The following is a 25,656-nucleotide window of genomic DNA, read 5'->3' on the forward strand; positions in this document are numbered from 1 at the left end:
CAACAATTTTTGCTGTTCATTTGTTTTTGAATGAATTAGTTGAATTAATGATTTAATGACTCACTCATAAAAATGTTCACTTGTCACTACCTACTGGTGTAACAATGTAGCTTTCAGAAAGAAACTAATGTACAGATATATAAGTATTACATATACGTATACATAATTTTACATTTTCAGAAGGAGAAAAAAAAATATACTACATTTATTTATTTATTTATTTTTTAAATGCAGTATATTTTTTAAGTGATGCATAGTAGTGCACATTGTAAAGATCACCATTAATATTGATTTTGTGCTGGAAAACCACTAAGACATTCATACACATGATGTTGTTTCTTTTTAAATAAATGTCAGAATAACCATGCATGTCTAAAAAACTCTGTCTGTCAGGTAAAACATAAGCTAATTTTTGTAATCCAGTAGTTCTGTCATCCTATTCCAATATTATTCCTGGTCAGAGGCTATACTTATATATTTATTTTATATGTAATTGTGCTTTCAATACTTCTTCTATAATGTGAACACTACAGATTATAGACCTACGAAGCAAACCATTTTCACACTTCTTGAAACCCAATGGAAAGTTTTTCCAGCTTCTCGGTGTAATTTCCTGCATAATAACTGGCTAATTTATTATTTCAAGCATGCATCACGGTTTCTCTTCTGTACTGGAGACTGTCCAAAAATTGAGTTCAACAAAGTTAGAGCTGTCGAGAAACTCAGACAAGTGGACGCGCCGATAACTGCTCTCATTTATATGGAAATGGAAATGGTAACCAATCAATTTCTCTCATTTGAATGACTCTTACCCCTGTGTGGAACGATCGATTTAACTCCAGCCCTGGTCAAAGACACCTCCTGAGAACTCACCATTCAGCACAGTAGCTTTGCAAAGAGATTCCGCTTGGCTAAGTGGTATCAATACGAGGTCACATGATCAGTTTTGCAGTATACAGACCTTTGCCTTCAAGTCTGACTTAGTTAGAGCTATGTTTCTGTTCATGCAAGTTTAAATATTCAGTTAAGTTCCAAAAGTCTGACATACTTTTGTTTCCTTAAGGCTGGCATATACTACATGACAGTGTTTATGTTAACTGCCGAAATTCAGAGCCAGTCTGCAGATTTGAGTTGACTGATTTAATCAAAAATCATGTAGTGTATGATGGTCACAGTCTCAGATTTTTTATCTTCAGACGATGAATCCATCCAGTCGAAGGAGATCAAACATCCCTGTGTTTGAATAAATCTTTTAAGAGAATCAGTCATTCTATAAGTCTCTTAGTAGAGTTGTGGACACTTGCTGAATTAAGGATAGCATACTAACATACAACTCATACTATTTTTGACATATAATAATAAGAGTTCATTTCAAATAAATGTTCTTTTGAACTTACTGTTCATGAAAGAATCCTGAAAAACCATAAATGACAATAGAAAACTTTTAATTTTACAATATTTTTACTGTATTTTAAATTAAATAAATGCAGCCTTGGTAAGCATAAAACATAAAAAAAAAAAAATTACATTAAAAAATCTTACCAACCCCATACAATACTGTAGGTTTTTCTGATTATTAAATTTTTTATTAGCGCACTCCAATTTTACGTTTATTCATTTTGTAGATGCTTTTATCTAAAGTGACTTTCAAATAAGGAAAAATCTATGGTATGATTTTGTTCCTATCCTCTGCATTACAACCAGTAATTAGCACATCTCCTGTTTCCTTTCATTGAATGCATTTCAGATCATCATAACAGTCCATCAGCTCTTTCCCGTCAGTGTTTCTGCATAGAAATAACTCACCATCAACCTCCCATCACCTATGGGTTGAATTATTTACTGTTCATTGACATGCAGCTTTGCCAGCCTATTTGTTGGTGAATTATTGATACCTGCCCATTACGGGTTCAAAGCCTTAACAGTAAAAACATGCCTCACTCTTCCACAGTCACTCAACGTGTATCCAAACAAATCTTAATTTGTGATACGTCTCACGTGCACTCATTGAACACAGAGAAAAGCAATTAAGTATACAGTATAATGTGTGTATGTGTTTGCACAAGCAGTCAGAAAAACCTCTGTTAGTAAGAAGGCCCCAAGCCAGTCAGAACAATGTCTGCCTTGGTGGGGAAAGCTTATACGGCAGCTGGTCTGACCAGTGCATGTCTGCACACCATGGTGGTGTTACAGGCGTACCAGGCCAAGAAACGGTCTTTGGGTCTTCCAGAGAGAAGATGGATCTGCGGACCGTCATTCTCTCAAAGAAGAACTCGGCTAAGGGCAGTCCCCTCTGGGGAGGAGAGATGCAAACCTTTTTATATGGTACCCAATCCTCCTCAGTGCCATAACAGGGCCGTTCTGTCAAACCTGCCACCACTGGTGCTTCAGTAGACTTTTTGGCAGTGTGGAAGCTTCTGCCGAATGTCTCACAGTGGGTCCAGCAGACTGTAGAGAGAGGCTACAGAATCCAGTTTGGTTCTCGCTTGCCTTGTTTCAACTGAACGTCCGCATACTGAATTACATCGACAACTGGCCGATATTACCATAGTCTCAGTAGCAGGTGATTCAGGAACATTCAGGAAATGTCTCCTGCTCATATCAGTTTGATTCTCATGGCAGTAAAGTGAGTGAGAGAAGGCAAGTCACTCATTCTCAAACAGTTTCAGAGACTATTAGTTCTGATGGCAGCTTCAACTTGATACCTTTTGGCTTGCTGTACATGAGACCTTTGCGGTGATGGCTCAGGACCAAGGGGTTTTCCCCGAGGTTAACTTTGCATGATTAAGGTCATGCGGCAATGCCTTCGTGCCTTAGACATGTGGAGGAAACCTTGATTCTTGTTTCAAGGCCCGGTTTTTGGGGGCTCCTTGTTGTTGCGTAACGCTAACAGTGGATGCCTCCCTCACGGGCTGGGGTCATATGTGGCTGCTCTGCCCAGGGTCTGTGGGAAGGACATCATCTCATCATCTCATCAACATACATTTCCTGGAGATGCTGGCCGTGTTTCGTGTACTGAAATACTTCCTTGCAGACCTAAGGGGCCATCATGTGCTTGTCCACACAGGCAACACATTGGTGGTCTCCTACATCAACCAGCAGGGGGGTCTGCGCTCACGCCCACTATACAAGTTGGCACACCAGAACCTCCTGTGGGCTCAGGGAAAATTTCTCTCACTCAGAGCAGTTTCTGGTCAGCCCGAGTATGGTTCTAGGACCTTATATCCCTTCTCTACGACTCTCCCTTGAAGATTCTGATCAGGAGGGACCTCCACTCTGAGGCGGGGGGCTCCATTCTTCATCCCCACCCGGACTCTCAATTGAAGTTGTTGAGACCATACTCATGTCCAGAGCTCCTGTCATGAGGAAACAGCATGCTTTGAAATGGAAGCTTTTCACTTCTTGGTGTGGACAGTGACTGCATGACCGTGTCAACTGTCTGGTCGGTACTGTTCTGGAGTTTCTGCAGGAGCGTTTCTCCGCAGGGTTATCTGACTCCACTCTGAAGGTGTACGTGGTGGCCATAGCTGCTTACCATGCCCCTCAGGGTGGTCAGTCATTGGGAAGGGACCCACTTGTTACTCGTTTCCTCCGTGGCACTCTGAAGCTGAGTCTCATTCCCTTTAAGGAACCATGGTTACATATATGTAACCTGAGACATTCTATTGTTCGTTCAACCATTTGTACTAGCATTCATTCTATCTTTCAATCTATTTGTCCATTATCCATCAATTGTTCTATTTATTCATCTATTGTTCTGTTGTTTTATCTGTTATCTATCCGTAAACCTTCATGATTTTACCCCCACCACCACCACCAAATTTTCCCAACAAGCCAACATTACGGTTAATATTGACAAACTTTGCATTTATAATAAATGTATACTTTTATATAGATAACAATTATATGAATTATATTCCTTGAATTTTTATTTCATAGCATTGCTTTTAAGTACATTTGTATTATTTATTTATTTTTTAATAATGATTAATGATCTATATAAACTTATCTTACAGTGTCTTTGTGTCCAGTTACTTTGTTAATTTTGCAATAACCTTGTAAAAAGCATCCCCAGTCCTTCAGCGCCCTTTAAAAAAAATAAAAAAATAAATATGAATAAGTACAAAAGCTTAATTAATGCAGTTTGTGATGCTGTGTCAGGAATGGTATGCAGTCTTGACAAATTTTTGCCAAAACTCAAGTTTCTTTTAATGTAATAATTCTGTTAAATATACAATGAATAAACATTTTTGCATACATTTTTGCATTTATGTTTGAATACATTCTGCACATTGAATAACTATGCACTAAAATTTGTATACTGTAGCTAACTGTACTAGGTAACTCCTAATGCAATAATTAAGTGACTTTTGTTGGATTTTAAATATAAAACAACACAAAATTTAAGAAATTCAGGGTGTAAAAATCGGGAAAAAAAGGTCTGTGAAATTCTAGTGTGAGTGAAATGTTCACATTCACACCACAAAAACCACAGCGCCTGATTCTGTGCTCACATTCAATTTCTTGTGAGGTTGACCTTTTAAATGTGACCCATATTCAGAATGTGCAAAACTAGCCAACTAATCGGTCGTAAGGTAGCCCAGTATAATTAGACTGGTTTTGAGTTCAGCTGACCCCGATCGAGTGGTTTTCTCAGGGGGCGTTTGCATAAGATGTGTTCTTTTGTTCAAAACAGATATAAGGAGCACAACGAAATGCAGGGACTGTTTTTATCCTCTGCTTCACGTCTGGGTTTATTTTGCGATAATGAGCTACTCGCTGTATATTATATCCTTTATTTTGTGTGTGAGAGTATATGCCTCTGTTTCGAGTGTGTAAGAGAAAAATATGCAAACAACAAAGAAGGTCAAGAAGACACTACAAGCAAGTTTAGAAAGAGATTCAGAAAAAACTGAGCAAGTTGAAGAAAAAGAGGACGGATGTGGCAGGTCACGGCTGCCACAGGTGAGTGGAGTGAGCGATCTTTCTCTGGCTGCTTACCCCTGTTCATTTATTCTGAATCAATTTTATTGAGTTTCATCAAGTGAGCTGCCAGAGACGATGGCTTGGCACAGCGGGCTGGATGGCAGATGCTGGATTCTGATTGGCAGCTGTGCCATTCCACAGACGTCCATGCTGACAGAACATTGGCTTTGGTTTGGAAGAGCAGCATCCAAAGTCGTGCAACTGAAGCAGAGATAACTAGGTCTGTACAGACCGCAATCGCTTTTCACAGCTCAAGTGAGAACGGATAGAGACCAGGACATTCACACACACACACACACACACACACACAATGAAACACGAGCAATAGGGCTGTGCGATTAATCGAATCGCGATTGCGATTTGTGATGTTGCGGTTTTGCTAATCGCATAGCCTGCAATATGGACGTAATATTACTCTGTGGCAGGCTTACTACCCAATAGAGTGAGGGCACCTCCATTCTCCTCAATCAGCACTGCTCTAGCCAACTGCGTAAATGCCCACAAAAAAAAAAAAAAAAAAAAAAAAAAAAAAATTGGAAACCGGGAGAATGAGAGAGTCTGTGATTATGGGATCTACAGGGTCAGATCGATAGTTGGTAAATTAATACTAAAGAAAAACTTATGTAATATGAGATTACTTTGCCTTCAAATTGACAGACACCAAACAAAAAAAGCAACATGAATTTGCAAGAGCTGTGTCACAACACATATCAAGAGCTCCTTTATCAGTTCTGCTTTCAGTACTGGAGAATAAAAGATACATTCTTATATGTTTTTATTAATACATGAAGATTATCTTGCACATTGTATCTGCCCAACAGATTCTAATTTGAAATAAGTTTATAATGCATGTTCGCTATTCCCAATTCAGAAGACCGCACACACAGCCTGTGTCTCTGAACGCCTCTCATACTCGCTCCTCTCTGCCGCGTCTCACAGAGGAGCCATTTACACTTGCCGTCTGTCTCGTAATGCTCGGTTATACTCGCGTGCGGCTCCGCACCGCACATCTCCATGAGCACATCTGGCAATATGGATGAGGCTTGACGCACACACACAACCTGTGTCAACTCGCGCCTGGCTCAGCATTTAAAACGAGTGTAAATTCAGTCAAACTGCTTTGCTAATTTCACTTAGATGAAATGAAACTTACAGCACATTTTCCACTTGTTCTTAAAATCCCAAATACTTAAAAATTAATAAATCAGCCTATGTAACCTGTATAATACTTCAATAATTGACTAAAGTTATACAGTTCTTTATTTGCAAAAAATAAACTAATCTTTCCTGTAAAATTCAGTAACTAAGCAAATTCTGTAAAAGTAGTAATACCATTACAATATTCCCTGCTGAAAGACAAAACAAAACAAAAACAATAGAACCCCTTTTTTTGTAATTGTTTTAATGGAGACCACAAGAATTTATGTGATACTTTCTATTGTTGTTTTGTTTTGTTGTTGTTTTTTTTTTTTTTTTTCAGCAGGTATACTGTGCTGCACAATATTAAGCTGAGGTTTGACTTTGCAAAATTAAAATTGCAAATCAAATCGCAATATCTGCAATTAGATATTTTCCCCAAATCGTACAGCCCTACTGAGCAACATGTCTTAAAGGATGTTGTACCATGGTATTATCTCAGCATGGTCTTTACCATAATAGTACAGTATACCATGGTATACTTCGAAGAACCTTGGAGTAAAATGTGAATTCTATTTCATAGACTGTTCATAGATTACCATATTCATGTGGTACTATGGTAAACCAAAGACCAAAACCAAAATACTTTTTGTAAGGGAAACTAAATGCTTTACCATGGTAAATATCTGTGAAGTATATTTTAAATCTGAACATGTCCTTACTTGAATTTTCCAATGTAGTTTTTCAGAAATCCATTAATTCTGTTGAAATAAAATGATAGATAGATTGCTGTCCAAATAATATAATTAAATGTTATTTAAACAATATTATTCTAAAATAAAAATAACAAATCATTACACATTATATTAATATATGAATTATTATGTTATATATATATATATATATATATATATATATATATATATAATATATATATATATATATATATATATATATATATATATATATATATAAGTGTGTGTGTGTGTGTGTGTGTCCTATAAATACTATATGTAAAATAGAATATTATAATAATAATTATATAAGAATGATTATATAAATATAAATAATTGAATAATAACATATTTATTATAAATATTAATACAAAATACATTTATAAATAGCATACAAAAATATTTATTGTTATATAAACATAATAATAATATTTTATTTTAATATTTATTAAATTATAATTTAAATACACGTTAATTATTTGTGATTTGATGATTTTTGTACTGATCTCAAATACCATCTCGTTTGTGTGACCTAGTTTGAATTAACTGAATTTGAATTAATCACAGGATATAAGTGTGCTCACTCAAGGGCCTGCACATAATTATAAAAACACTCAATGACCTCAGTGTCTGAATTTCTTGCTGTTCACATTGGGATGCAGGCAGCTCTGTGAATGTTTATGTGCTTATTAGACTGCTGATTGTGATTTGTACACACTGTGGACACATTGACGGTCAGTATGACCTTTTCTCTCAGTACTAGTGCTGATGATGACTCTATGAGCCTAGAAAGTGAAAGTCTGTGTGTTTGTGTCCCATGAGGTAAATAAGGGCCAGACAGCTGTCTTCAGTCAATCAGTACTACATGACCTTGTTTTTTAGGACACAGGGAAGACCATCTGGAGTCCTGCATGCCTCTAAACAACAAGATACCTTGATATAATGAAGAATTAGCCTTAAATAGATAGTTTGCTATTATTTATCTGCTATCATATTAGTATAACTTGTATTAATTTCTTTCCTCAGTGGAACACAATAGAAGAAATTTGGGATTTGGGAAAATTAGGGATAAGTACTTGTCACTTCAAAAAGGACACATAAGTATCATACAATGATACAACTCTTTAGAATGATGCAAGCGCACCAGGTCATGTGAAAAGAACCAACTCAATCAGCTTCCTTCGGGGTGAAATTCCCCGTTGTTTTTGCAGAGTTTTTTACTTTTCTTCGTAAATAAATCTTGTAGCAGAGTTACAGCAAGGGTTTTTCGGTGGTGGAAATCTATTACTGAAATTTCCTTGTTGTAACGGATATCGCAGCTGATGGATGCGTAGCAACAACAGAAAACGTTGCGCGTGTGTGTGTATTAACTCACTGGGCGCGTAGACACACGCAACCACACTCCTACAGGCATATTTAGCTGAGCAAGCCAAATGAAGCGAGCGAAAAGTAGGCCTATCTCGACAGAAAGGGCAACGAAGTTACTTGCAAAATATGATACGCGGTATTAAAATAAAAGCAGTAGTGCAAGTACAATGCAATATCACTTGAGACGCAAACATCCACAAGCAAATGAAAGGCGCTTCCCAAAGCTGGTCACTCTAGCGAGATGTTATCTCTTTATTCCCGGGACATCTGTGCCATCTGAAAGGCTGTTTTCTGCCGCGGGCTGTCCACAGACTGTGCTCCAGACTAACCCCACATCATGACATGTTACATTTAAAAAAAAAAAAAAATGAATAAAAGAAATTATCGCGGCCGAAAACATTTTTTTTTTATCGTGCGATTAATTGATTTATCGACTATCGCGACAGGCCTATCTTCACATCCAGTGAGCTGTTAACTGCTGTGACTGGGTCATTGAATCATTTCCGAATGGGATCGGTTTGATTTGTAAATGAATCATTCAGATCGATTCTGTGAACTGGATAAATCGATTCATTGGGAAGATCTGATTCAAAACAATAATTCATTCATGAATCATCATGTTTGCTAGGTGTGCAGATCGAGCTTTGTAGTGAATATTAAATTATAAGTATATACCTTACACAAGGTTCCCTTTCAGTTGGTCACTCTCAACGTCACTTCGGTGACCGACGAATTAGGATCTTGCTTCGAGAGACCAGTCTACTTCGAGTGTAAACTAAACGAGCCAATGCACACTGGCATGCAGTTATTGTATCCAGCTGCAGCTGATCACAGCATTAGCATAAAAAGGCAGCAATGCATACCAGCTTTTCACTTCGGAGCCGAGGGACAACTTCGTTCTGCTCCATCCAAGTCTCTTCAGTGAGCTACGAGTTCAACATGCTCTTGGAAGCTTCTGGTGTTGGCGATACAGTGCTTCAGTGGTGGTTGTTCCTGTGTCGAGTGGGTTGCATACTTCAGGCTGCACTACCCCCTGTTGTGCTGCAAGCGGCCATTCCTCTGTGCGCCTCAGCACTAAAAGAGCATTTCCCTGAAAGAGCAATTTCTCTAAAAGAGCTTACACAGGTGCGTCTTTGTAAAGATGATGGATCATCTTTTTAAAGATGCCATTTCACCCGTGTGTTTCTGGATGCGGTCGTTACCTGGCAACAGGTGATGGTCACGATCACTGCCTCATGTGTCTGCCGCCTAGAGGGTAGGGCTCGAGTGGAAATCTTCACCACGTCCCAACCCCTTGAGGCTGAATGATTGGTTTCTCGGGGTGGCTTGCGCTGTCTCTTAGTTGCCCTGCCTCGGTTTCTTTCTTCCTGGAGGTGCATGAGGAGCTCACCAGGTCAAGGACAGCACCTTTTACTGCCAGAAACTGATCTGCTGGTTCCTCCTCCCTCACCACCCTCGACGGTGGTGCAGCTAGGGGGTATACGGGGGTCCCCTGGTGGAGGGGTCTGTTGTGATGCAGTTGTGTCCTAATACCACCTCCACCCGGCAGGGTGAACCGTGCCTCCCCTCCTGGGTCTGAAGGTACTCGTCTGGCCAGCGATGCTTATATGGCCTGTGGAGAAGCTGCTTCCACCTTACATGCTACGGCATTACTACAGGTTCATCAGGCTAAGACACTGAAGGACCTGCACAAGGGTGGTCACGATCCGGAAGCTCTGAAAGAGCTCAGAACTGCTACTGACCTCGCGCTCCGAGTGACCAAGGTCACCGCGAGCTCTCTGGGTCATGCAGTGTCCTCACTTGTGGTCCAAGAGCACCTTCCCTGGCTGTGTCTGGTAAATATAAGGGACGGTGACAAGTTCGGTTCCTTAATGCTCCTGTGTCCCAGACCAGCCTCTTCGGTGACATAGTCGAGAGCCTGGCCCAGCAGCTCTCGGATGCACAGAAGCAGACTGAAGTGCACACCCTGCCCCGGCGGGCAGCTGTTGCCTTGTTTAATTTGGTTTTGTTTGTTTATGTTTTTTTTTTTTTTTTTTTTATTGTACGTTTTAATACAGTGTATGTTTTAGCCGTGATTCCAATTCACATCCATTATAAGACTGACAGACTGCAATGGTTTGAGTTAAAAACCGCAGTTTGTGTTCTACTGAAGAAACAACGTCACCTACATCTTGGATGCCCTGGGGGTAAGCAGATAAACATCAAATTTTCATTTTTGGGTGAACTATCCCTTTAAAACACTACATCAGGGTCCATTTGAGCCGGTGCACTCAGTCGAGCCGAAGTTTCTTTCATTGAAAACTCTGCTCCTGCTTGCACTGGACTCCATCAAAAGGTTAGGGGACCTGCATGTATTTTTGCTTTGAAAGCAAAGATTAAGCAATGGTTAGATGTGACTAAGAAATAACCAGGTATGAATTAGATCTTAATGTTCTGAATCCTAGAACGATTTTTCCATTTCCTAATTAGCCCTGTCCACCATGAGATCTCATTGGTCTAAAATCTCTCTGCTCATTCTACATGAAACATTTCATTCTCTTATTTGGCTGTGATTGTGTCATGTCATGCAGTGGCAGCTAGTTCAGCATAAATGCAATTTATGCCCCTTCATACTCTTTGAATGAACAAACATGCCAAGTGTTGCTTTTGGTTTTACATCGTCCAGTTTAATCCTGCCTCTGTATGACTTTGATAAGACATGTTGATTCACACGTTGATTCACGTTGATTCTGTCTCGTTTAGAGAACATTTAACATTCCGTTGTGGGATTTCCAAATGTGACTGCGTACGTCTTGTTAGCGAAGCCGCTTTAAAGACATCTGTGCATCTGAAAATATCTCAGCTATTTATTTGTGTTCCAGGACACTTTTATGGTGTTTACCTCCTCTGTTGCCATTGAGATTTAGTAGGGCCATTTTTCACAAATCGTAAATGTTTAATGACACATTTACGGGAGCAGGGAAAGCTTATAGACTGTGACATTAATCTGATTTTTTTTTTTAAATCAGTCGGTGCTCATATCCAGTAAACGCTTTTTCCCCTCACAGTTTTTTTTTGTGAAATATATGAGAACATGAATTACTGAACTTGCAATTGATGTCCACTTTTAACTCCTTTATAAGTAGGTTTATGCATGTTTTTGTTTAGGTGTGTGTATGTTTTTGTTTAGGTGTGTGTGTGTGTGTGTGTGTGTGTGTGTGTGTGTGTGTGTGTGTGTGTGTGTGTGTGTGTGTGTGTGTGTGTGTGTACAGAAAAAAAAAATCTCACAGTTATGCCTTTTTTTTCTCGAATCTAGAAATTCTGACTTTTCTTTTGACTTTGTATATTGCAATTCCAAGTTTACATCTTGAGTTAATGTCTACAAATTAGGTGTGTAACAATACTCAAACCGAACCTAAAAACTGAGATACACCATCCGCGGTGTAGTAACTTGGTGTAAAAGTCTGAATTGTGGGATAAATAATATCACAATGGAAAATAAATAAATAAATAAAGTAAAGTTTCATGTTACTTATTTCAAAAATAATTTTTGGTTAAAATGAATGAATGTTCTTAACCATTTTCATGAGATTCATGACTTTTGTAACTACTTGGATTTTATATCATGTTTTAAAATTCAAATGTTACAATTTAAATTTATCAATGAAAATGAAAATGAAGTTGTTTCTACTTGTAACAGATTTCCTGACACCAACCGATTATTATTATTATTATTATTATTATTTTATTTTTTTTAATTATTTGTTTTGCTACAGATTGTGCACAAATATGCTTCGTAAACTGTTTCTGTGAAAGTACAAATAATTTTCAGGCTAACATAAGCAGAATGAATTAATTTGTTTCAGGATTCCTCATTGTGTTCTCTCAACAGCTGTTTAAAAAAAAATCCAAAAAAGTCCTTGATCCCTTACTACCCAAGCGGCCATCAGTTTCATGCACTGTCAGGCCTGTTATCCCAAATGTCAGTGGCCTATATTTGCATTTATGCTGTGTTGCGAGGTCATGTCTGGCTTCCCTGGAGGTGAATCTACTTCCTTTACAAATCAGCTTAATCCTGGAGGCATCCCGATCAGCCTGTGTTTGCCCCGAGGAGCTGCTAGATAAGCAGCCAGGAGTCCCGGGCTCCGACATTGTTAATTACACAAGAGAAAGTGGAGCGATCTCATTAGATATGCAGAAAAAGAGGGGCGCAATGTGGCTTTAAAATTGTGTCTCTCCAGCTGTTGTTTGCTGTCAAAGGTGGGGCTGGACATGACAGATGACAGAACAACCAAAATGTCTTTTCAGTGGTAAGGTTGTGAATTGAGAATTACATTTTATACTGGCACTAGTTGATTTTCACGACATTTAATGGCTGCTGAAAATTCAGCTTTGCATCACAGGGATAAATAACATTTAAACATATATTCAAAAAGAAGATTATTATTTTAAATTGTAATAATATTTCACAATATTCCTGATTTTAGTGTAATTTAACACATAAATAATAAATAAATGCTAGGTGAGAGTAAGAGACCTAATAATTCCAAACTTTTGAATGGTACTGTATATTGCTATCTATTCTTAGGAAAATAATGGAAAACCTGGAAATTTCACAAAATTGCAAGAAAATGTTAAAACATTTTACAAGGAAATGGTCAAGGCATGGAAATGATATAGAAATTATCATTTTTTGTAGCCACTCTAAAGTATTCTTTTCCAGATATACAGTACCTGTTGTCACAAACAGTTTACACACACAAATAAATTGTGCTTGTAATTCACAAATGAGGCTGAATGAATCGACATTAAAACAATGACAGGTATAGGGTTTCACGTTCTGTTGATCTTTATATGCAAGCAAACATTTAGTTACCGATAGCTGGATGCAACCATTATTGCAATGTGTGTTTATGCATTAATACTACAATAATACAATAATAATAAACTCTTCAGACTTTTCATAAGGCATCTTGTAAGAGGTAAGACCTTGAGAATAAGATAAAGCGATCCATGTTTCATCCATTTATTCAGCCTCCTCAAGGGAATAAAATTGTAACTGTGGTGGGAGTTTTAATTGGCCGGTTGCATTGCAGCAAAACCTTCCAGTGCATTTCCTACTGGAATCTTCATATGTGCGCACGGCAAGGTGCACGTCCTCTTCAGAGAGCTCTTTGCCTTAGCTAATGGGGTTATTGATCATTTTGACACAGCCGACATTTCTATAAGCCCCATGAAAGGCCCGTTCAAAGTGTAGCGCATCATAACCGGAATGCATTTAGATTACTTCATTGCAGCTCTGAGCGGCCAGTGCTTGCAGAAGATAGCATTCTCAAATGTCCCATCATTGCTGGCCTTTAAAGGACACTTTTTAAAAAAAAAATAAAAAATATTTGTCACAAAACTCTTTATGCTGCTTCTCTTTTTCCTTTCGCCCAGCCCTGCTGCCAGATTGCCGTGAGCTCTGGCTTCAGGTGTAGAAAAATCCCATTGGCCAAACTGATGAGGTGCCAGCAAGGAAATTCAAGTTCTTCTGAGAAGTAATGAAGCAATCTGAATTTCATCTCTATATTGGCTTTAGAGGTTATGGAGAACTGTCCCACAGAAAGGCCGTAGCCACTGGCAAGTGTATAGAGTAGAGTTCTCTAGTGTTGATTTAGAGTGCTGTGTATTTAATTAGATATTGGTAAAAACAAAACAAACAACAAAAACAACAACAAAAAGGTATAATGTTAGCCTTTTGTATAAAACATTGTCAGTTTAGATATGTTTTGATTAATTGATTTGTTCACTGATCCCGTTGGTTGTTTGGATGGATGGTTATCTGTTTCATTCATTCATCAAAATGGATTGTTGATTCATTCATTCATTTATTTGATTGTTTGGATGATGGATTTTTTTTTTTTTCATAATACAGCAGTAACCCATTTTTTGGATTATGTATTACATATGATTTGTACAAACCCAATGTTATTTGAAATCTGATTTAAACTTTTCATATCAAATTAGATTATTTTATTGGATTTTTTTTTTTTTTTCATTCAAGTTGTGCATGTTATGTCATTGTCTCAGAATTGGCTGCAATGTGAAGCTAAAGCACATTTGGATGGCTGCTTGAAATCCAGTTTATGGAGATAAATTTCAGATTGATTATGTAAGTGCTCTTCTGCACCATGGCGTAAAGCTATAATTCACATAAGAAAACAACAAATGTCAAGCTTACTGTCTGCTTTCTCTATTATGTTATTGAGGCATAAGCTGTAGTTAATAGTTAGTTGATACCGAGAATTGGACCTTAAAATAAAGTGTGACCAGTCAAGGTATAATGATATCTCTACATTATACTGATGAAATGTCTGAGAAGGTAGGTTCTTGAGCAAAAAAAAAAAAAAAAAAAGACATGCAATTTGTGTCCATTATTTGAAATGCACTGTTTTAAGGTCTAAAAAAAAATACCCATCATGCATTTCATGCATTCAATTTGCATATTTACTTCTCAAACACATTTCATAACATAAGCAAAGTAACTGATAATTTACAGTCAGCCAGGCATAAACACAAAATAAACCCTGACAAGACCATTGTTACACAGGGGCTGGTGTGCTAAGTAAAACGCTCGAAGAAGGAGATATGGAAAAGGGTACTTTAATAATCCACAGGAGAACCAGGGCACAACCAAACACAGATCATCGAACATAAACATCAAACGCTCAACACTCAACAATAGCGGACAAGGAGGAACTAAACAGACGGGGTATTTAAACACAAGGAACGTAATCAGAGGAATGGAAACAGGTGGGGAGTAATCTTCCTGCAAGCTAATATGAATCAGAATCAAATCCTGCAGCTGACCTGTAGTTTGTATGCTGTACTTCATGTTCAGATCATTCTGAACTCTCCACCCTGTAGAACAAATCAATGTACCTGCAGCCAGCATCATAATTAAGGCTTTGACGAAGCTCTTTCATTTACAGACTTAGGGCTAATAGGCTTGTCAGACTGTACGATAAATCAGCCACGTCAGACCCAAGTTCTTTGCCAAAGTTGTCCGCCGCAATCAGCCTCTGTCAAATAAAAGCCGCTTTGTTTCATGCCTTGGGGAAAAGGGTGGAGATTAGGTCTTTGTGCTCTTACTTATTAAAAGCAAAGTCCGGGTTAAGATATTCATGCTGACATATAGCCACTGAAGACAATTAAAAAGGTTGTTCATAATTGATATATTGATATATCAAATCTGGCAGCTGACCTGTAGTTTGTATGCTGTACTTCATGTTCAGATCATTCTGAACTCTCCACCCTATAAAACAAATCAATGTACCTGCAGCCAGCATCATAATTAAGGCTTTGACGAAGCTCTTTCATTTACAGATGCAGGGCTTGTAGTCTTGTCAGACTGTACGATAAACAAGCCATCAGCCGCGTCAGACCCACGTCATGCTCTTCTAATTTATTGCATTGAAATAAGACAAACTTTTATGCAATCTCCCATCACTGGTTTGCCAAACATTTATAAGTGCAGCTGTGTTTAGTTTTAGTCTGTTCTCATAAAGAATAAAGACTAATAAATAAAGCAATTCTGTGAAATTATAGATCAAAATTTGTATGCCAAATAAATGTTTAGCAATGAAAGCCCTATTTGGTTGGAGAAGAAACTTATTATCCTGTTATAAGATGGTTTGCAGAACATGAAAAGAGAAATGTGTGAGTGTTTCTAGTCGAATGGCCTTTATTAGGTGTTTAATGCTCAAAAGTTGCTCTTTCATGACTTAATGGATCTCAGTAAGGTTTATTTTAAGTAACAAGTTTGTCTCAGATTTTCTCCTGAATATATTTAGGCAAAAAAAACAAAACAAATATTGGGATTTGGGATTGCAGTAAATTGAGATGTTCTTTTTCCAACTATCAGAAATCTGGTGTCTTTTTCTCTGAGGAGATCAATCTGAGAAGCATAAGACTCGACTTGCTCTCTAGAAGACTTATGAGATATTGAAGGGATCTCATGTGATATGTCATGTGTTACACGTCTAAGGGGCCATTTACACAAGTTTGACTGCATTTGAGGGGCGATTTGCCAATGTGCCCTTCATGACTGACAGTCAATGGTGGCCTGTCATAATTTTCAGTCTGTTATTACACCTACAAAGACTGTCCCATATACCGCCTGATAATAGTAGCTTTACTGACAGTAAATGTCAAGCAGAGGCCTACAAAGTGTATGGGAGGGCACATGGTCAAGGCCAAGGCAACAGAAATTTGTAGACCTTAACCTGTTTACAAGCTAGCAGGCCTGTAAGGTGTTCTTATATTTAACTCGCTTCTCTGGATCTTACTGGATATAATTAAAGTGCTGCTTTTTTTCATTGATGTTGTCCTTAAACTCTGATTATTTGTAAGGATTGTTGGGTCAGCACCTTCTACTATCTTTGTCTTCAAATGAAGATGAATAGCTTTTTTTTTTCTAATCTGACCGGAATCTCTGGAGCAGATTCCAATGCCACATAAATAATATATTAAAGTATTATGATTCTGCTCAAGAGAAGCAGCTAGTGTCTCAATTATCAGCATAGTTGTTTTTATAATTGTGTCTTATTTTTTATTTTTTTTTATATATATACATATTTTTTTTTTTTCACCAAAATGGCACACAAAATTTGATTTAGAATTCTATATTTTTTTTATATTTATTATCATTTAAAATAATATTGAATTATCAATTTTTACTTTTTAAGTGATAAATTAATTACATTTATGTGATTTATACAATTGTTAAATAGTTAAAATATTTAAATATTTTTAATTTGCCAATGTCAACATTTAATCAATAATTAATAATCGGCTTACTTTTTTTTTTTTTTTTTTTCATTAATATTTAAGCCTGTTGCAAAGTGTCTAACATAAATGTAATTCACCCCACCAGCTCTAACACAATTTTGGGGATGTGACAATACTACATTTTCTGGACATTTACTTTTTTTTTCTTTTTTTTCCAGTACCTAGTAGTTCCATGTACTGTAAATGGCATGGTGCATGCATAACAGTATTTTAAAAAAACTTCATAGTAATATCATGTTATCCCATCACTGTACCATGATTCTACCACAGTACTTTGTTGTAAGGCAGGCTGTAGAGTTGTGTAGTGCTTACATTAGCGCACCGCTCAATACCACACAATAGCCTGTACAAGTATCCTGAATTATAGAACACACGTATAGAGCCTTTCTGGGCGTTTCATGATGTGCAGTTCTGGTTTTATAAAGATCTGAGTCAGACGTCAAAACCTAAAACGAAATTTAAGCCCTGTCTCAAGAGCTCAAAAGAGCCGAAATGGATTTTTGAGTTGTGAAGGGTGCTTCATGAGAAAATAGAGGCATTACTTTAACTTTTGTTTGAATCTCAGTTGAGTGTTTCAACAGTTCTTCCACTGTTCTTCACTCTCCTCTTAATTCTTTCTTGGGTGCTTTAGCTCAAATAATGACAAAGATGTTCTCCATCAGTCTCTATTTAGAGAAAGAGAATTTGAAATCAATACCCTGTGTGTTTGTGTAATTGCTGGTCAGTTATATTATATGAGGGTCATGTACACTTATGCATGAACTGATAGAAGTCAGACTTCCTCATTGCTATTTGACAAGCATATCAGACTTTCTGTTCTTGTTTTATGCACATATGCACATGCAAACTGATTTATGTGCAGGAGTGTGTTCCAGTTTCAATGTTTGCAACCCATTTAATTCAGTTATGTGTAAGACTAAGGTCTTGGTAACTCAGATTTCACACATTATGAAATTAGAAAAAAACAATGACTCAATCATAAAGTCAGTCACTTGTTTTGTTCCTGAACCAACCAGTGTTTTGAACGAATCTGTAAAGTGAATGAATTAATGTTGTATGGAATGAATCACTGTTTTGGACATCAGTTGAGGGAGTGATTTCAACGACTCAGTCCTAAATACAGTTACGTTTCATTCCTGAATTAATCACTGTTTTGAACATATCAGTTGGAGGGAATGATTCAGTGATTAAACATAAAAACATATTTTGTTTGAATCATGAATGAATTGGTCTTTTGAATGAATCAGTTCAGTCAATGAATCAATGATTCACTCATAAGCACATTCACTTTTCGCCACTTTTCATTACCTTTGTAACCTGCAGAAAAAATACACTAATTTTAGCAACACACTACTGCATATACCACTATATAGCACAAAGATTGTAAATTCTGTCTTAAACTGCTTTTATGGTTCTTTTATGTAGTTTTGAAGCTTGACAGCCCACTTACCCATTCACATTCATTGTACAGATAAAGCAGCTAAGACAGCCTGCTAAACTTTCTGCAATATCTCTGTTTGTGATTCCCGGAAAAAGAAAAATCATAATGATTTAAATTTTGGGGCGAGCTATTCCTTTAATTTATTTCCCATTAATTTTCTGTTTTTTATCAGCATTTTTCTCTTGAGATAATAAAGGAAGATTGTAGCCAAAAATTCAAGAATTACCATAAAAAAAAAAAAAAAAACCACTTTAAAATAATGGCAGAATGTGTGTGTGTCCGTGTGTGTGTTTTAATAACTTATTATGTATTAGAGTAGTTTGTCATGTATGTGCTGCTAAAAGGTTCATGGCTGAGCTTTGATCTTGTCCTCTTTTTGATGTTGCCGTTGGTATTTCAGTGACATGAAGGTTGTAATGCCAAAAGCAAAGCTATTTCCTGGAAGACAACCAGACCGCTTAGAAATGTAGCCAGGATTCACAAAATCTTCACACAAGATGGCAGTCTTTAAACAGTGCTTCTCCAGAGATATAAATTTCACGTTCAGGTCTTCAAATCATTCCTAATCTTTTTAACAAGCTCTTCAGAAACGTATAAAGTCATCTCAAAGATGAATGGAATGGAAAAACTTCATACTAGCATGAACGTCAGTGGCAGCGATGTTTTGGTTACTAATAAACATGAGAATCAGTTTCATTCCTGATATTTATGGAGATGATTGCTGTGTTTAAATAAACTTAGTGGCCAGCATGCTTGTCATACCTGCTGAGTCTTGTTCTGCAGTGAAGCATAGTGAGAAAATTAGATTTTAGAGGTTTTCAAGCATGTTGCAAGCTTGAAGTGATAATCTTACTAATGATAGGTGCTTTTTGCTATGGTCTTTTATTAGATCAGTTAGCACTACTGGGTGCACCTTAGATTACATAATTAATATTCATGAGCCAAGCTGATAACTACTACATTATGCTCACATTTCAGATTATTTCTATGCCTCTGGTTAGAAGAAATAATGAACTAGAGCGGTTTGCCTGGCAGGTAAATAAATGCATTCAGATTAAGATAATTAATCTACTATGCCTGGTCACTTTCCAATTTTTTTTTTTTTTTTTTTTTTGCCATTTCAAACATGTTGTCTGTTTGAAAAGTTGCACGAAAGCTGGATTGTGAAGTTTCAACCACTGCAGGTAGCCAACTAGCCTCAGGCAGTCAATCAAACTGTAGAGGAACATTGAGGATTCCTCGAGGAACAATGCACCTCACCGTTAGAGGAGAACGTGGTCATTCTACAGATAAGAGACAGAACATTTTTACCTCAGTGAGATAAAAGGCCTTCTGTGCTGCAGGCTTTCTGGTTATGGTCGGAAAGAAAATTACAGAAGGGTAACATATATTTGCTACAGGCCTGACTGAAAGTAATTTATGCATTTGAAGCATGCTGCTGTTTCTGTATTATTTCTTTTTCTGCCTGCGTGCCTCGGGAGAAACATTCAAAACACTTTTTTTATAGTAAAGGACATATACCATACAATGGGAATAGACTGAGGTTGTTGTGAAGAAACCATTTTATTAAAGTGAAATGCAAGTAAAAAAACAAAAATAAAATGAAATGTGTGTGTGTGTGTGTATGTATATATACTATATATATATATATATATATATATATATATATATATATATATATATATATATATATGTATATATGTATATATATATACATAAACTGAAATAATATGTTTGCATAGTAAAAGCATAAAATAACCATTATAATAATAAATTACTGTAACATGAGCCCAATATGTTGCATGTTTAATTCAGTGAGTGGGGTCCATATGTAATGCCTTTTGCAATTAAAATTTTCTGTAAAAATATTGTTATTTTTACAGTCTGTTTAAATAATGGGCCAAGAAAGAGAAAATTGTGATTAGTATCACTTCTGAATAACATTTAGTTATAATTTTGGAAATAAATATGGGTATGTTGCATTTTAAGCAATTTTTTGTAAAAAAAAAAAAAAAAAAAGAAAGAAAAAGAAAGAAAAAGAAAACAAAAAAAAGGAATTGAATTATGAAGTTGCATGCATTGCATTGTGGGATAAAGTATCCTGAACAATGTGCTGTGATTGAGTACTGAACATGTTGGCAAATGTAGTCATCCATGCATACAAAAAAAATAAAAAATCCATTCTGTGTCCATTAGCAATTTAATTTTTTTACTTTTACTTTTTTTTTATTCTTTTTTGTTGTTGTTGTTGTTTGGTGTCAATTTGAGGTGACCTCTAAGCGTGTGAGTAGCAGTCACTCATCTATCATGGCTCTGCTAATCCATTAGTTCAGCCACTTAATCGGCAGATATTGAGCCACTACAGCTGCTAATTACCACAGACAATTGCAACGGCCCAATGCGCTCTAACTGATAAATACAAAGCGCTTCCAATATCTGAGAGGCTGTCTTCCATTTCAGTTAGATAATTAAATGTTCCTGTACCCTAAGTGGATATTGCTCAAGTGCACTCAGAGTTTGCAATGTATGCTAGCCGTCCTAGCTGTGCAAAAGTTAGTTTTAAGGGTAATTGAAGGATATCGTGTTCAGGAACAGATCTCAAGCGATGGAGTCATGTTGCTGTTGTTATTGTTTGAATGTCAAATATAACTACAATTGATGCTACAAAAATTACTCAAATTAGCAAATGTTTCCATTAAAAGCTTAATGCAATCTGGAAATGCATGCCTGTTTGAATAATATCAATATAAAATACATGCTTTATGTGTTTATAATTTTGTATTTTCAAAAATGCAACTTGATAATTAAAGGTTAAACACTTTTTTTTTTTTAATTATTATCCAATAGGTTTATGTCTGATTTTTACGTACCAAAGCTTTTTTTTTTTTTTTTTTTTTTAAATGACAGGAAACTTAATCAAAATGTAACAATAGGGGAAATGAACATGCACAATTAAAAGTCCAATATTGATAAATACTACTAATACTACTACTAATAATGCCTCCAATGTCAGCCAGTAACTGGTTCAGTACCATTATATCTTGCATTCCAATTTATTACAGGTTTGTTGAGATAAATAGCAAAACATTTTTGGTGTATCTAATTCAAATATATTTAATTACTTTATGGTCTGAACAGCTAAAGAAACACATGAAAATCAGATTACAAACCCGATCCAAACCACTTTCATGTGTGGTTTGAAACCTGATTACAATCAATCAAAATAAATACCGAAATAATAAATACTGAAATTCAAACATGTTTTATATGTTTCAGCTGTTGCAGGGCAAGTCAATACCAAAGCTTGGCACCCTGGACCAAATCGAGACAGGAAGTGGAGACGGATACAGTGGAGAGTGTGACGACGAGGATGGATGCTGGGGATCAGGGAATGGAGCGGCCAAGAGGAGAAGAATAGTCACTATATGTGAGTATCAATCTTGAATGGATGTCTGATAGGTTTACAGTAGCCAACTTGGAAAAGTGAGATAGAACACTTCCTGGGAACACCTCTTTCTTCATGGGAACAGATTTGGAGAAATTTAGCATTATGTACATAGTTTGCTCACCGATGGATCCTCTGCAGTGAATGGATGCCATCAGAATGAGAGTTCAAATAGCTGATAAAAGCATCACAATAATCCACAAGTAATCCACACAACTCCAGTCGATCAATTAACATCTTACGAAGCCAAAATCTGTTTTTGTGAGAAACAAATTTTAACTTCAAGCCATTATTTCCATCTAAAATATGATTCCTAATATTGCTTTCTTCAGTGAAAAAGTTGTCTGAATCAGGAGAGAAATATGCACAGATCAAGCACTGTGTACAAGCAAAAACAGCTCTAAACAAATATTTCTTTGGATTTTGATGTGAGAGTACAGTAGAGGGTGGACTTTTTCACTGGGGAAAGCGTTGTTATGGATTATGGACTCATTTTAGTTTTAAGAAAAGGTTTGATGTTAAAAACATTTTAATGATGTATCTGCTTTTCACAAACACACAGCTTTTGGCTTCACAAGACTTTATTGGATGGATTGGAGTCGTGTGGATTACTTGTGTATTATTGTGATGCTTTTATCTCATTCTGACGGCACCCATTCACTGCAGAGGATCCATTGGTGGGCAAGTGATGTAATGCTAACTTTCTCTAAAAGAAACAAACTCATCTACATCATGGATGGCCTGATGGTGAGTAAATCATCAGCACATTTTAATTTTCAGGTAAAAAACCTTTAACACAGTAAAGAATGTCCTTTCATTAATTGTAGACCTGCTAATCAAATGCCAGTCACTTTGTTCCTTTGTACGTCATAGTTTGACCATCATAAGTCAGAGATAACAAGTAGGAAATACCACATCTGCTATTTGAATGGAAGGCAAAATTAGATCAGACTTCCAGTGGTGCTTGATATCAGAGTGTAATTAAGAGGTGGAATTAAGGTCAAGCATATAGAAACATTTCTCCCTTATCCAAATGAATTATGCAACCACGAATAATGTGGTTGTAAAAAAGTGGAACAAATCAAAGTGGCCATCTGGTAATTACTTCATCTTCTGGAGGGGATTGGATCTCTGACCCATGGCCCACTAAATCAACCTCAAGGGCTGTGTGCTTCTCTCTCCAAGCCTCCTCTATCTCCTGTATGCTTGTCTGATTAATTGCCCCGCTCTTTATGTCTGGATAGTGCATTCTGGGTCATCTAAATGTGCCGTTGCATCACGCAAGTGTTTCCTTTTCCACCTGTCAATCTGCCGTAGTGTGTCAGAGCCGCCTCATACTCCTCTCATAATTCATGGAACGCAGTGACGATGCGCTCATTTACCACCGTCTCTCCCTCTCATCCGCTGTTTGGTTCTCCAAAACCACTTCACGCTTCAGCCACCAATGTGCCACCGTGCAACTGTCAATAAGTCACTCAGATGGGGGCTCGGCAGTCAGCAGTCACACTTTGTGTTTGGATCTAGATATGGAGGCAAAATGACAACTGCTCACTTGACAGAGTTAGTGAGGGCGACATCGGCATCTTCATGCTCACTTACATGCGTTTGTTTTGTGACATACTGCTTGTGTGTTATGATCATTGCCTTTATTTCTACCTAGGAAAGTTGTGGCCTAGTGGTTAGAGAGTTTGACTCCTAACCCTAAGGTTGTGGGTTCGAGTCTCGGGCCAGTAATACCACGACTGAGGTGTCCTTGAGCAAGGCAACGAACCCCCAACTGCTCCAAGGGCGCCGCAGCATAAATGGCTGCCCACTGTTCTGGGTGTTTGTTCACAGTGTGTGTGGTGTGTGTGTGTGTGTGTGTGTGTGTGTGTGTGTGTGTGTGTGTGTGTGTGTGTGTGTTCACTGCTGTGTGTGTGCACTTTGGATGGGTTAAATGCAAAGCACGAATTCTGAGTATGGGTCACCATACTTGGCTGTATGTCACTTCACTTTTCACTTTTTAGCTACTTTGCTAGTAAATAATATAATTATTGCAGTAAATGTCATTAAAACAAGATACATTTACTTTTATGCTTAGAAGCAAGATTGCAAAGCATATAATTTTGTTTTCAGAGAATGTATGATTTACATTTTGTGATGAAAACATGTTTTTTGCCTGTGCAAAACTTGCTGTCATGGTGCTGGCATGTTCATAGTCTCAGCCTCCGACATCACGCCCACAGACCGTTGGCTGAATGTCTGATGCATACGGCACACAAAATTGGAAACACTTCGGGAGTTTCGAAGTCGTCATTGGATTGGTTGAATGATACAGGATTTCTGGGAGACGTGTGTGTGTCGCATTCTAGAAACAAATATACCATAAACATACCAAACCCCCTTATGTTAGAAGAAAGCCATCATGTTTACAACTGTGACAATGAGCGTTTATCAGGATCAGCTAAACGCTGGATTTTCAAAAGTATGTGAAATGTTTAAAGTTTGCGGCATAGAATCTTTAAAATACGTCCAAGAGTTTTACACACAGTCTGTTATTTTGTGTGGACATTTCCACGCTCCTAAACATGACGCGGCACAAAACGAAAGGTGATTGGTTGCTTTATCTGTCAGTCATATGGCCTCTTGGGCGGTCCTTGCCATTCAAAGCGGCCAAGGTCCAGACCTCCTGCTGTGAGTCTGAAGGTCTGGCTACGCAATACTAGGTAGTTCAGGGTGGAAACTGGTTGCTAGTGTGTGCTGACTGGTCACTAGGCATTGCATAGTGGTTGCTATGGTCTTCTGGTTGGTTGTGATGTCATTCTAGGTGGTTGTTAGGCCCTTGCTTTGGTGTTTTGGGTGGTTGCTAGGACATTTTAGAGTGGTTGCTAGGTGGTTGCTAGGGTGTTCTAGGTGGTTGTTATGGTGTTACTGGTCACTGTTAGGGAGTTCTAGGTAGTTGTTAGGGTTTATTTGATGAGATGTTATGACGCTCTGGTTGGTTTTCTAGAACTTTGCCAGGTGGTTGCTAGGGTGTTATTGGTGGTGGATTCTAGGGTGTTGTAAGTGGTAACTATGGCTTTTTAGGTTGCAGTTATACTTCTCTGGTTGGTTGCAAAAGCATTGCCAAGTGATTGCTAGGTATTGCTAGGTGGTTGCTAGGATGTTCTGGGTGATTGCTAGGGCATTGTAGATGGTTGCTATGTTATTGATCTTTGCTATAGTGTTTTGAGTAGTTGCTAGGGTGTTCTAGGCAGTTGCTAGGGTGTGGAAAGTCTGATGTTATGAATTAAAAAAAGTAACAACATTTAAATGTATTTTTTTTTGTGGTATCTAAAGACAAAGTGACTGTTCATCCTTTTTTCACCCTTTGAATGTAAAGTTTGCAGCAGAAGAAATTTGTTTTGTCTTTACCTCAAAGATTGAAAAGTAGCCATCATTTCAATGCAACATCACCATCAACAACATTATTATCTTCGTGAAATGCATGAAAAAAGTTTCATTTGTTTTCTGTAACTCTCAGTTTGTCCTCCAGTTGGGATATAGCAAGCAAACTCAGTGCAATGTACAGTTTATCAGGACACTATGTTGTGGTGCAGTTGAAGTTTAAATGTTTTGTTGTTCAGCAGGAGTTGCTGAAGTATTGAAAAATTCAGTAGTTTATGGTCTCCTTCGATTTATCAAACCCTAAAGCTGCTGAGGTACAAGAAAGAAAATAAAAACAGAGGAAAAGAATCAGTCTTGCCGATACTCAC

The 25,656-nt window shown here is 37.3% G+C and overlaps 1 protein-coding gene across 2 annotated transcripts in view; it reads left to right on the forward strand.

Annotated features, from left to right (window-relative positions):
• Positions 1 to 25,656, forward strand: part of LOC109112091 (glypican-5-like) — a 209,688-nt gene that overhangs the window by 118,447 nt on the left and 65,585 nt on the right. For both annotated transcript variants that reach the window (XM_042744560.1, XM_042744486.1), the window contains exon 8: positions 21,754 to 21,904. In XM_042744560.1, coding sequence (XP_042600494.1) covers positions 21,754 to 21,904 — 151 coding nt within the window. The remainder of the gene's footprint in view (positions 1 to 21,753; positions 21,905 to 25,656) is intronic.

The sequence above is a fragment of the Cyprinus carpio genome, chromosome A1, assembly GCF_018340385.1.
Source record: "Cyprinus carpio isolate SPL01 chromosome A1, ASM1834038v1, whole genome shotgun sequence".
Classification (NCBI taxonomy): domain Eukaryota; kingdom Metazoa; phylum Chordata; class Actinopteri; order Cypriniformes; family Cyprinidae; genus Cyprinus; species Cyprinus carpio.